Here is a 13,783-nt window from a genome sequence, read left to right as displayed (position 1 = left end):
CACATTATGCATTTTTGAAAGCCATTTTCCCTCTTTCTGAGAATGCTTTCACACAGCATGGCCTAATTCTTTTTTTAAACACTGAATTTCTGAAAGAGGTTCAATTGTATCTCAGATCGAGCATCAGAGAATCATTCTCTCAGCGAGTGCAATGGCAACACTGTAAGGGAAAGAGTGGTTTTAAAGCCAATATAATAAATAATTGAAAAACATCACAAAGCATTTTACATTAGAACCAATATTTTACCAGTGTGCCCTCTGTACAGCACAAATGTAAGATTCAACACGAGTCAGCCTGTGAAGATTGTGTACACGCTGAGAGAATCCTGCTCTAGAGCTCCTCCCTGTCTGTCTGTAATGAGGAGGGAATATGGCTCCATAAAACGAGTCTGCCAAAGACATGCATGCTCAGCTGTCTGCCTGAGAGCTGCTGGTGGGCCTGCCTAACACTGGTAGTGAGCAGTTCACTATGTGCTGAGCTTACTACTGGCTATGATAAATCTATGGGGAAATCAGATTGGATTGCTAGAGCGGTTTAGATTTTGGGGTGGTGGGAATTATTAAACTTAAATAGATTTTTCTTTTACTGCTATAGTGTTATATTGTTTGACTAGCTATGGGAAAGGGTCAATAAGATTAAGAAAATTGACTGTCTAAGGTTGGGGTGGTAAGAGTGGACACTTCATAGTGGTATGGCAAACACTTGTGATTCATTTCTTTTTAACTGACATTTAAGCTTTATAAAGTCTATGTGAAATAGCTATTTTGTTTAAATTATAAACTATTTCTCACAACACAGTCAAATGTTCCTATTATTATTTAATATTATTTTTGGATTTATATTTATTTAATAAATATACATTAAGGTGAAATAATAAGAGTATTTTATAATTTGTGAGTCTTTGGATAGATAAAGCTTTAGAAAACTGTGTGTGTGTGTGTGTGTGTGTGTGTGTGTGTGTGTGTGTGTGTGTGTGCGCTTGTGTGTGTGTAACCCTATAAAAAACAATATTAGTATAAAATATGTTATAAAGTGTACAATTGCTACAATAATTTATAGCACATGAACTCAGTTCTTTTCTCTTATATGATTTATATATTTATATATAATATATATATATATTTATATTGATATTATATATCAACTGTCATGCAAATTTTTTTTATAACACTGCATTAGTGTAGTACCACAGTACATGTCAATCACATTCATGCCATCTACAATATACAACAATATAATACGACGTACTATTCTATCATGTATAAAACATAAAATAGTTGTCTGCGTTGTGGCTGTAATCATGAAATCACAAAATGTCCCCAAATTATTGTTTTACATAAAAAGTTTATAAATTGTACATTTTACATTATAAACCTGTGATTCTTATAGATTTTTTTATATTGGTATTTGTCTTGGTACAAGTGTGTGTGTGTGTGTGTGTGTGTGTGTGTGTGTGTGTGTGTGTGTGTGTTTGTTTCAGTATCCCTTAAGCACTTTTAGCCACATGCTTCGACAGATCAAAGAGCATATCAGCGTCACATCAATGCTGCTCTAATTAGAAAGGGACTGAAAGAGCTCTCCCTCCCAGTAATTCCCCACACTTCAGTATGTACATCACAGTGGTGTGGAGTGCTTATTTTCGACTACATAAAATCATTATAGAATTGAACTGCTGCTCTTAACGGCACCTGTAACAAAGGGTTGAGCAGCTTTTTTAAGTACCCAGTGTAACGCCGTAACAGTATGTAGTGTCTTTTCAGGGGTGGAAAGAGCTGTTTGATTCCTGGTTCTCATGTCATATCCTGTCTTTCCTGGTCTGGTCTAGGTGGTAGTCAACGCCTTGGTGGGTGCCATCCCTTCCATTATGAATGTGTTGCTGGTTTGCCTCATCTTTTGGCTGATTTTCAGTATCATGGGGGTCAACTTGTTTGCGGGCAAGTACTACTACTGTTTCAATCAGACATCAGAGGAATACTTTCCTGTCGACGTGGTCAACAACAAGACCCAATGTGAGGCCCTCATGAAACAAAACTATACCGAGGTCAGGTGGAAGAACGTCAAGATCAACTTTGATAATGTGGGCGCCGGCTACCTGGCCCTGCTGCAAGTGGTGAGAGTGTCGCTCCTTGTCTCCTCTGTTTCTGACTCCATTTCTTATTTCATGCTAACGTGGTTTCTTTTCTTATTTTCTTATGCACTTTTCTGTTTTTTCCTTTTCTTTCTGTGCTTCACCTGAAGGTCTGTTGCTTCAAACTCAATTTGCTTTCACAGTACTCTGAGGCTGTCTGTTGTTCTTATTCATTGTAAATATTTCATTGTATATATTCAGTGTTTCTCCATGCCCTTTTCTTCATCTACTTGTTTCTTTCCATACACTGTAATAAGCTGTACTACAGGACATGCATCGGTTTCGGTTTGACTTTCTTTGATGTCAATTTACATTTTTTGGTTTCTACAAATGTATTTAGTCATGTCTCTCTTCTGAAAGGCCACATTCAAAGGTTGGATGGACATTATGTATGCAGCTGTGGATTCCAGAGAGGTAGGTTTATTGCTTCAATAAATATTGTAATGCTTATTTTTTTTCACTGTATGCAAGACTGTTAACGCAGGTCTTAAAGGAAAAGTTTGACATTTGGGAAAGACGCTGATATGAGAAGAGTATGAAGCTACTGCCAGCCGCCAGCTAAGTTAACGACTAGACTAGTCTGGACTAACTTTAGACAAGACTATTTCTTGACCAGACCATGGCCTTTGACTTTTGTATATATTAAACAAACAGGTGTTCATTAGTGAACTGTAGAGGTGCTGCCAGAAGGATTTTGTTAGCTTTGGATAGAGCCAGGCTAGCTGTTTCCCGTTTCCACTCTTTGTGCAAAGCTAAGTTAGCTGGCTGCTGGGGGTAGTTTCACTCAAGAAAGTTAATCGCATTTCCAAATTTGTGTCAATTTGTTTCTTAAAGTTGTGTTGATAATAAACAACACTAACTTTAACATTGTACCTCCCTCCAAGGTGGAAGACCAGCCCGACTATGAAGTCAATATCTACATGTACATCTACTTTGTTGTTTTCATCATATTTGGCTCCTTCTTCACCCTCAACCTCTTTATCGGTGTGATCATTGACAACTTCAACCAGCAGAAGAAAAAGATAAGACCTGTTCTGTCTCCTTAACCTTTATCCTGCTTTAGGAGTTTCCATTTTAGTGTCAGAATGTGATTATAACCAAACCTTTCTTTATCCCTTTACTTTGGAGGTCAGGATATATTCATGACCGAGGAACAGAAAAAGTACTACAATGCCATGAAAAAACTAGGGTCCAAAAAGCCACAAAAACCCATTCCTCGACCACAGGTATGTTGTTTCTCTGGGTTATTCCTATTGTGTTCAGATTATTCAAAATATGATGCTTTTGGTTGTAACCTCAGTAAATCTCAACTTCATCCCTCTCTGTGTCCTCTTTCTCATGTAGAACAAGGTCCAAGGCATGGTGTTCGACTTTGTGACACAGCAAGTCTTTGACATCTCCATCATGATTCTAATCTGTCTCAACATGGTCACTATGATGGTGGAAACGGACGATCAGTCAGATGAAACGGAAAACGTCCTCTACTGGGTCAACTTCATCTTTATTGTAGTCTTCACCACCGAGTTCTTGCTAAAGCTTTTCGCCCTTCGCCACTATTACTTCACCAATGGCTGGAATATCTTTGATGTGGTGGTGGTCATCCTGTCTATTGTCGGTGAGTGAGGGAGGTGAAAACACAAAGCAATTAGGATGTAGCTTGAGATAGGCGTCTGTTGTATTCTGATGATGTTCTCTTCCTTATTTTCTTATTTCCCTTTCTTTTTGTTATTCTCAGGTATGTTCCTGGCTGATATAATTGAGAAGTACTTTGTGTCACCCACCCTGTTCAGGGTGATCAGGTTGGCTCGTATTGGCCGTATCCTGCGTCTGATCAAAGGAGCTAAGGGCATCCGCACTTTACTCTTTGCTCTGATGATGTCACTGCCAGCCCTGTTCAACATTGGCCTACTGCTCTTCCTGGTCATGTTCATCTTCTCCATCTTCGGCATGTCTAACTTTGGCTATGTAAAACACGGAGCGGGAATTGATGACTTGTACAACTTTGAGACCTTTGGCAACAGCATGATCATTCTGTTCATGATCACCACGTCAGCTGGATGGGACGGCTTGCTGCTGCCGATCCTCAACTACCCACCAGACTGCGATCCCAATTTGGAGAACCCTGGTACATCCGTGAAGGGTGACTGCGGTAACCCATCAGTGGGAATCTTCTTTTTTGTCATGTATATCATCATTTCTTTCCTGATTGTGGTCAACATGTACATTGCCATCATCCTGGAGAACTTCAGTGTGGCCACAGAGGAAAGTGCTGATCCACTCAGTGAGGACGACTTTGAGACCTTCTACGAGATCTGGGAGAAGTTTGACCCCACTGCCTCTCAGTTCATTACTTTTGCCAAGCTCTCTGACTTTGCCGACGCACTGGAGCACCCACTTCGTGTGCCAAAGCCCAACACTATAGAACTAATTGCCATGGATTTGCCCATGGTGAGTGGCGATCGCATTCACTGCCTAGACATCCTGTTTGCCTTCACAAAGCGAGTGCTGGGTGACAGTGGGGAGTTGGACATGCTGAGGCAACAGATGGAGGAGCGATTTGTGGCAGCCAACCCCTCCAAGGTGTCGTATGAACCCATCACCTCCACTCTTCGCCGCAAACAGGAGGATGTCTCTGCCAGAACTATCCAGAATGCCTACCGCATCCACCTTATTCGACGCGGCATCATCTTCAAGCGTCGTACTTTTACTAACAATAAGTTTGAGAATGGCGGGACCAACCAAGAGAAGAAGGAGAGCACTCCATCCACAGCCTCTCTCCCCTCCTACGACAGTGTGACCAAACCTGACAAGGAGAAACAGGATGAAAACAAGGAGGACTGGGCCAGGAAAGAGAAGGACAAAAACCAAAAAGATGAGTGGGAATCAAAGTGTTAGGGTTCAGTGACTCACAAAAGTCAATAAAACAAAGCAAGATGAGATTCTGAGCTCAATCCCAACAAATGTAGAAAAAGTGATCATTTGCAAGAAAGAAAAAAAAAACATACAAAAAAATGACTCAATGCTACTGAGGCAATGTGGTTTCTTATGTTGTCAAAGACAGCTGAACCAAACACAATCAGTTTACCACGGAACTTTGCTGCATAGTGACCAAGTTCATAGAAATGAGGAACAAATACAAAATGACTCACAGTGTGCTGGCCAATGACACACATTTCTTTGGGGACCAACTGCCAAGGCCCAGAAATCTCTGCTAGATGATTGAAAAATTGCAAAATCCCTGCCACCACCGAGTGTGGACCCCCGCAGCACAATTCCAGTGCTGCGGGACTGGACCGTACGGATCCCACTAGAACTGTATTAGCAGTCTAAATGAGAGTCTGTAACACAGTGTTTACCATCTTTATCAAGAAGAAAACAATAATAAACCAAGCAAGTTTAGCTAGCGCGGCAGGGGAAAACCCAGAACCGTAGACAAAGATTTTTGTTTGTTTGTTTGTGCTAAGTATACTTGCATCTTTACATTTTTTGAGCAGCAAAAACAGATAACATTAAGCCCATGCCACTCGTCTTTTCATCTCCTCTTTGTTATACTGACATTGAAAAAGACATTTTCTACATGGGCTTTCACACTGACTGGGTAGGGGTCATTAGTCATTGTTTTGACTTGGGCTGAAGGAGACTTGCTCAGGCTGAGTTTGTGATAAATAATAATTATTGTGCTCGTTCAATGCATAGAAATGACTTGCATGAAGGCATGTTTTGATCAGGAATCATGCATGAGTAATCATTGTCCACAAGACTCTAATTCTCAAACCACCGCAGTGGCTTGAGCATAGTTTGAGGCTGTCCACTGGGGAATAAACTATGACTGGAAAATGAAGATTTTGGATAATGATAGATAGAGTATTGGAGGAGTGATAGTCGTATGATCCTGCCCTTCACTAGTTTTGCTTTTCAACTCACAGATATTTAAATTTAGCCCTTCATTAAAATTTCAGGTGAATGAAGGATGTAAGCACTCAAAGGCAAAGTCTCAGTAGGATCAGCCAACAACACAATCTAGTTGTTTTTGCTGCTCTGAATGTTAGTAGTATAGAAAGAGTGTGGAGTGTATGAGTATTAGGAAGCAGAATATCCTCACGATGAGGATGCACAGATTTGGAGGACCATCAGTTGTCCTGAACCAAATCTGGGGCTTACATCTCTTTGTTTACTTACATCCATCAAAGAGTCCCTTTCTTTACTTACCTGTGGTCCCTATTACGGCAATGAGAGCAGGTGATGTTTAACGCCAAGGAATCCATAACTGGCACTAGTAAGGGTCTGGTGTTCTCAATAGGTACCCCCTCTACTACTGTAGTTCCAGAAGAAGGGATGAAAATATGTTTTTATTTTTGTTTTGATCATCTTTTTATTGATTTGTTTTGGGCTAGTGGAAAAAATGAAAAACTCAGTATTCTTACTGATTCATTCATTCATTTCAAGTTCCTCTTTTGTACTCGGTCAGACCCACATCATTTCCCAGTGAGTGATGTTTTAGGTAGTGCTTTTCGGACAATTTCAGTTGCCAGCTTTAGAAAAACAAAACCTTGAAGTCCTTCTCTGATGTTCTTGTGATGCAATCATTCTCAGAAAAGGATTTGATCAGTGAGAGTGACACTGACCATCTGAAACAGCAGAGTGAGCAGAGAATTGTCACAAGGACATGCCTTGTCGTGCCTATGTATGGAAGATGGATGGCCATGAAGGGCTTGTGGATTGGACTGTAGAATTAAATGGATTTTGTCTGATATTTCAAGGAGGTGGATGGGTGATAAATAACACAAACGCGGACCAATAAATAGGTAGAGCCCCTCCCTTCAGGGTTTTAGACTGACTGCCATGAGAACAAGAGAAAAATGGAAGAGCAGAAGAAGACAATAGTGCTTTGTCTGAGTTGGAGTGCTGAAAGTCCCATGTCTGTCAGTGTATCATTGTGCTTTTGTGGGACCTTTTAAACACTGTGTGGTGTTGGACCCAGGCTCGCACCATCTTTTCACATACTTGCAGGCTTTCAAGTACGATCACCCGCTTCAAAAATAACTAGAAAAGCGAACACTCGCCAAGATTAAACATCAGCAAGCCTCACATCGACGCAGCTATGTTGAATTATAAGCTTTGTGGGTGTTTTTCATAAAAAAACCTGAGGCTTCGTCAAGTGGTAGACAAGACACAACTGCCTCTTTATGTGTTCCTGCCATTTGTTTTCTACACAGGAGTGATGGTCCTATTTATAAGCGGATGACTGGACATAAATCTGGCATCCTTCGTCACACCACTAATGCCATGTTGGTGTGTTTAACACTGCCTGTACCCCCTGTCTGTAACAATAACTGAGGTCTGTTTACAATATGAGGTCTCCGAATCAGTTTGGCTGCTGCACACTCAAACCAAATACATTCCCAATGAGAGCCACAGGAGTAGTGAGTAATGTCATCCAATTTACCCATGTTCATCTTGGATGTAACGTTTTAGAATGATACAAAAAAAAGAAACAAAAAACACAAAAACATATACAGTATATGTACAGTGCAGGCTATGATGTAAATGGCACAATCGCTGAAAAAGAACGAACTTTTTGAGAGAAACTATAAATATTGTATTATATTCTTTTATTTTATCAGCATGCTTTGTTGTGTTTTTTGTAAATACAGAATTTTAAAAATGTTACTACTAATAATCAAAAAATGAATAATAACAATAATATAGAATGGCTTCCAGCTATGCCCTTTGTCACATTTGTTACCTTTTGGATTTTTTGAGACACTTTTCACTTTGTTGACGGAAATTGAATGAAATATAGATATTATATAATACAAAAGATATATACATGTATACATATATGTTTATATGTATATACATAAAACAGAAGAACACTGTTTGTCACATTTGATTTATGTGCAACACGTTCAGTGGATGTCTAAAACTGGTTGTTTCCAGCACCCTTCTATGTTGGGGAATAGCTCATGTGCGATGTTACTGGAGCTGCTTGCCATGGATTGTAGCCTGATCATGAAGAAAGGATAATGTTACCAGCACATTTCTCACTTACTGTCATATCTCTCACCTTCACTGAGTATACAGGACACACCCACAGTCACGGACACTAACACACACATGGGTGACTCCTCACTGCCAACCAACTTTACCAGTGATTTCTTCCTTGAGGACGTCAGCTGGTGTGAATGACTGCCTCATACACACTGAGACGGTACCTACCCCCAGGGCCTTTTTCCCATACCCACACATCAGTGCCATTACAGCGCAACATGCATACAATCATGTACTTGCTTCTCATCCTCACATTTCTTTTGTTGAATGATTTGTTTTTAGTGTTCCACTCAATGGCATGTGCCTTTTTTCTGCAAATTTGGATGTCGATTCCACACTGAAAAAAAGAAAAAGAAAAAAAAAAAGAAACAAAAAAACCTATGTCCAAACTGTAGAGGATGGAGGTTTGGGGGGTGAGCACAACATTAATCAGGGATGCTGAGTGAGAAATACTGCCAGAGGATCATCCAGATACCCCACTTGATGTTAATATTCAACAGTGTGTGATGTTAACAGAAAATCAGCTAACTGAAAAATGTCCTGTTCTTAGTGCTATGTGTGTCACCCACTTGGCTTGTGAAAAAGCAGCTTGCCTTCTAGATTTCTTTTGTTTTATTTCTTCAATGTTTTTGTTTCCATCTGAAATTTATTTTTGTATCAATATTTGATTATAAGACTCATTCTTTTTTTAGCATGGTTTATTATGGCCGTTTTTTTCTTTTTGCTGAAAAATTAAAAAGTGCTTTTCAAACGGTTATCATTTGACACCATGATAAAAGAGGATATACAGTACAATACGATGGTGTGTTGCACAACCACTTGGACTCTTGGTAAGAATATATGAAAGATTGTCTTCATTTGAGCACGAACCTTTTTATTACCAATAAAGCAGCCTTCCAGTTACAACTTGTGTGTTGGTTTTCCATTTTCCTTCTCAACTTTCCTTAAGGCTTATTTCCGATTAATTGTGTCCACTTTAAGTAGTGGTCACCATTTTGTGCAGATTATTGTACTTTTGTGGTGCTGTATGTGGATGCAAGTGGATTACAAAACATCCTGTGAAATGGAGCTGAGTGGTGTCGTGGTAATGGGGCTGTGAAAGGCAGCCTTTCAAATGTAATGGACTTATTGAATTTGTTAAGAGCACCGTGTTAACATCCCCCTCACAGGCAGAAGATGGACTATAGCCCCATTTGTTATTGTGCAGTCCATCTGAACTGTGATGCTCTGGTTTGTGGTCCACCATAAAGCAAATAGCCTAGAGGTATGACATTACAGTCATCACCCTCATAACCTCATGAGAACAGGGATGATATAGCCACGTTGGGGGATATTGATCTTGTGATTCTCAGGGGGGAGGTAAAGAAACCCTTTTTGGAGAATTGTATGGAAATTATGCATTGAGTTGTCCTCAGAAACTGAATAGATGGCAAATTCTCCATGGACAACCCTCCCCTTTTCTCCTCCCCTTTTTTGTCACAAGACAAAATGTTGTCTCCCAGGCTCCTCTCCCTCCCTTCAGTCACATGGACTCTTTTCGACTTCCCCTCCTCCCCCGCACTTCCTCTGTCTCCCTGGATTTCTATATGGTATTTTTAAATCTAGATGTCTCTCTGTTATCTATCATCTGCACATGTAGGCAATGGAAACCTGCTCCTTATTGACTATTGACCTCCTCCTCTCTCTCCAACTCCTTTCATTGCCATGCTTCAGGAAGGTTGTGTGAGAGTGCAGTGAGATGGAGAGGAGAGAGAGAGTCAGGAAGGATGGGGGGAGGTAAGGAAAAGAGAAGGGAAAGGGAGGTGGTGGATCACTGCAGTGCAGATAAATTAATGCAGCAGTCGAGACTGAGTCAGCAGCACACTCCCAGTTTGGCCCAGTGCCTCCTTCAGTGTGTGTCCATGCATTGCTCCCTAGGAGACCAGCTCCCACGCAAAAAAAAAAAAATCACACCGAAATAAGGATATTTCATTCCAAAACTAGGCTCGTTAACGACGTCTGAGAGCGGGTAAGCACCGTCGGCAGCCGGTGTAGCTGCGCGCTATGCAGAGGAGCTGTCCTTGGTGCTGGAGGTGGTACAGGGACCGAACATCCTCTACCTGGCTCTGATCTTTCTTGGGTGGGATCGGATGGAAAGGTGACAGCGGGTTGTCGTGGAGCTAAACCCAACCATAAAATGTGTGTTTAGTGTGCGGAGCCACACCTACACTCCCCTCTCCTCTTCTGCTCGCTTTCCTCTTACCCCACCTCCCTTCCTCTGAAGCATATTGCCACATAGCATGTGGTTTCTCTGTGGGTAGATCTGAACGTAGCTAAATATAACGATTACACGTGTCACAGTATATCCTATATTAGTATAGTCCTTAAATCACTAATGAGAGCTATACATCATGAGGAATCTTCATCCATTGCATTTGCTGCAGTCCTGCTGGTAAATGTCAGACATGCAGTAAGTGCGGATAGCCAACAGTAAAAAGGGGTTTTCCTACTATCTGATGCCATTTCAACCCTTGATTGAGATCAATGGGTGTTCCCTCCCATTCTCCTCTCCTCCCTCCCTCCTCCACATGTCTCCCTTTCTCCCTAGAGAGTCAGACTGAGGAGGGAGGATGGAGCCCAAAGAGGGAGCTCTCCATCATGGCCAGAAGCCAAGAGCCCCCCACAACAGCTGAACCCTCATACAACTTACATTTCTCAATGACAAACCAGGCAGACACATAACTAATCCCCCTCCAATCCATTACCAACACACGCATATACATAAAAACCTGCACCACCACTAGCAGCTATAGCACAGTTTCTCTCCAGCTACCTTTTTTTCACCAGCCTCTTTTCCATTAAATGTTAACCCCATTACTTACTGTATTTTTCTGCCTGCCCCATTGCATAACCTTATTGTGCAACAATGTAGATGTTTGTGGACAAAGTGTATGTGTCTATATAAAGTATGCACTGAAAAAGGAAACAAAACACCCACACACACTGCCTTTTGTTTTACTTTCCCAAATCAGCTTGTGCTGAGCCTGAGATGTTTGGCTGCCTGATGTTTCTGATTTGCTGAACAACAGCACCCACCTCTGGTCAGCCCCATGTATGTATGTATGAATTGTGTCTTTTTTTTATACAAATCACTAAATAACTGCCTTATGTATTTTATTTGGATAGCGTAAGCAGTACTTCAATATAGTCAATAGTCAATTTACAATGACAATACAAAAATTTCATTCTAAAATCTTAATTTGAAAATACATTATATATGCATTACAACAGCACAGGCATACAGGGTAATTCATAATGCATTTAGAAAAATACCCTAAATTCATTATCTCAAGTTATGTTTTTCATCTTGCATCTTAGTTTATTTATAGTACAGAGAAAATCAAAATATGAAGCAAAAAGTAAATCAAGCCTGTATTCTCTGTGGGTGTCGGTATCTCAACATGACTGCATTTGTAAGTAACAGTAAGCCTGTAGATGAATACATAAATAAAATAAAAGTAAGATGAGATAAGAAATTGAATATCTTGATTACTTTTTTCACTTTGTTGCTTATTTGGAAACAGCAAAGTGTAAAATGAACCTTTCATTTTTATAATACTTTCTATGTTGTTGCAGAGGATTTCTCTTCTTTTATCTCTATTTGGCATACAGTACATGCAATCTGGGCTGTTTTAAACTTCTGCTGCAAGGTGAAGCAGGTCTTGATGACACCTGCAAGTAAAATATAAGGAATTGAAGCCAAACAAAAACCAAGGTACGTCTGATCTAAAATTCTTACATAACATGTGAACTGTTTTTATTTGGATCCAAAATTACACAGATATGTTCAGTTTCTTTATACAACTGGTAAAAGTGGACATATTTGACTAATATGACTTCTCAATGATTGTAACTGATTGACAGTATATATAGATATTTAACAACAGATACTGTATGTAGTATCTATGACAACAGTATATTTATTTTTTCATTCATTGTTAGAAGTGGCTTGAAAATGTGATGTTATACCTCGATTTATTTGGTATCCTGCACATTCTTTGGTACCAAATATCCTCATTACTTGTTATGTTTACTGGTCATTCTTTTCATCCCAGAGCTGACCTTTTTATATTAACAATCATTGTGTTATTTGCTTTTAAGGCTTTTTTTTTTTTTAACCAAAATTTTATTGGAAACCTGCATGTTCTTTAGTGTGTGTGTATATATATATATATATTTTTTTTTATTATTATTTTTTGTTATTTATATTTCAGTGATGTGACAAATCTTGTGACAAATCTTGTTTCAATGTGGAATTAAAACGCCACAGATATGTTCAGTTGCTTTATACAACTGGTAAAAGTGGAAATATTTGACGAATATGACTTCTCAATGATTGTAACTGTTTGACAGTATATATAGATATTTAACAACAGATACTGTATGTAATATCTATGACAACAGTATATTTATTTTTTCATTCATTGTTTTTCTTCAGTAAAAATGGCTACACTAAATACATTTATTAAAGCTGTCATTTTCTGTCAAATATTGATGTCACAGAATGTCTCTATTTTGCTCAATCATATAAAATGTAATGTAATGTAAGTGCTGCTCAACTTCTGAACATGCCAGTATCCAATTATACAGAAAGAGACTGAATACACACCTTGCCAGTATGGTTTAGTGCTCCGACAGAGAAACAGGACCAACATGCACCACACTTGTAGGCTCATCCTCAGGTTGCCTAGTCAACACATAACCAAGAGGACAAAACACACTGTTTATACTGCTAAACTAGATTTTTTTAAAACATTGCATTTCTTAAGGTAGGTTGAGGTGTGAATGAACAAGCTCACCTTTGGAAACTTTGAAACGTATCCAATGAAGTGCTGTACTTGCTTGTCTGGAACACGTGCAGTGTAATTTTGACGAAGCCGTGGAGAAGCCCCTCTACAAGTACTGATAACTGTCATTTTTATAAAGACAGCAGGTGTCCCAGTGTGACATATACTGTAGGTCATCTCCCACAGCTGATGACCCTCTTCCTCATTAGGGTGGTCTGAATCATAGCTTATCTGAACTAGGATGACATGTGACTCTCCACAGAGTTCAAAGATCAGAGCCCACTCTCACTTATTCAGACAGTTGCAGGTGTGAAGAAATGTTTTTTCTGGTGGTGGACGCAAAGGACATGACTCCTAAACTGCATTGTTCATTTCTTTAAAAATCTAGGCCAGGCACAACATGCACTTAATGTCTTGTAACAAACCTTTTGTTTGTAACCAGTGGAGTGACAGAGGTGTTTATACTCTAGACCAGTTATTCAATGGGGAAGGTATGTTGAGCTTTGAGGACCTGAGAACTAGCTTTGAGATCCCTAGGACATCTATCTTAAGGTCAGCCCTAAAATGTTATGGAGTACCACGGGGAAACAGTCTCGAGACCCACCCAATCATTAAATGGTTTGTTGAGTTTCCTGTGAGAGGATTGGTGTCCAGGATTTATGCTAAACTGATGCAAGTATCCAATAGTAAAGAAATGGGAGAGAGAGCTGAGCCCGCAGGGGAATGTAATTAATTGGGAGACAGTTTGGGACAACATTTTCCATTGTTCCAAGAACC

The 13,783-nt window shown here is 39.8% G+C and overlaps 1 protein-coding gene across 1 annotated transcript in view; it reads left to right on the top strand.

The window, feature by feature from the left end:
- scn8aa (sodium channel, voltage gated, type VIII, alpha subunit a) overlaps positions 1 to 9,086 on the top strand; it is a 46,780-nt gene extending 37,694 nt beyond the window's left edge. The window contains exons 24-29 of the mRNA XM_039799532.1: positions 1,827 to 2,111; positions 2,490 to 2,543; positions 3,014 to 3,151; positions 3,251 to 3,355; positions 3,474 to 3,744; positions 3,865 to 9,086. Of these exons, the coding sequence (XP_039655466.1) occupies positions 1,827 to 2,111; positions 2,490 to 2,543; positions 3,014 to 3,151; positions 3,251 to 3,355; positions 3,474 to 3,744; positions 3,865 to 5,024 (2,013 nt within the window). The 3' untranslated portion in view covers positions 5,025 to 9,086. The remainder of the gene's footprint in view (positions 1 to 1,826; positions 2,112 to 2,489; positions 2,544 to 3,013; positions 3,152 to 3,250; positions 3,356 to 3,473; positions 3,745 to 3,864) is intronic.
- Positions 9,087 to 13,783: the final 4,697 nt, after the last annotated feature.

Source organism: Perca fluviatilis, chromosome 5 (assembly GCF_010015445.1).
Source record: "Perca fluviatilis chromosome 5, GENO_Pfluv_1.0, whole genome shotgun sequence".
Taxonomy (NCBI): domain Eukaryota; kingdom Metazoa; phylum Chordata; class Actinopteri; order Perciformes; family Percidae; genus Perca; species Perca fluviatilis.
This window is presented reverse-complemented; position numbering and strand designations above follow the sequence as displayed.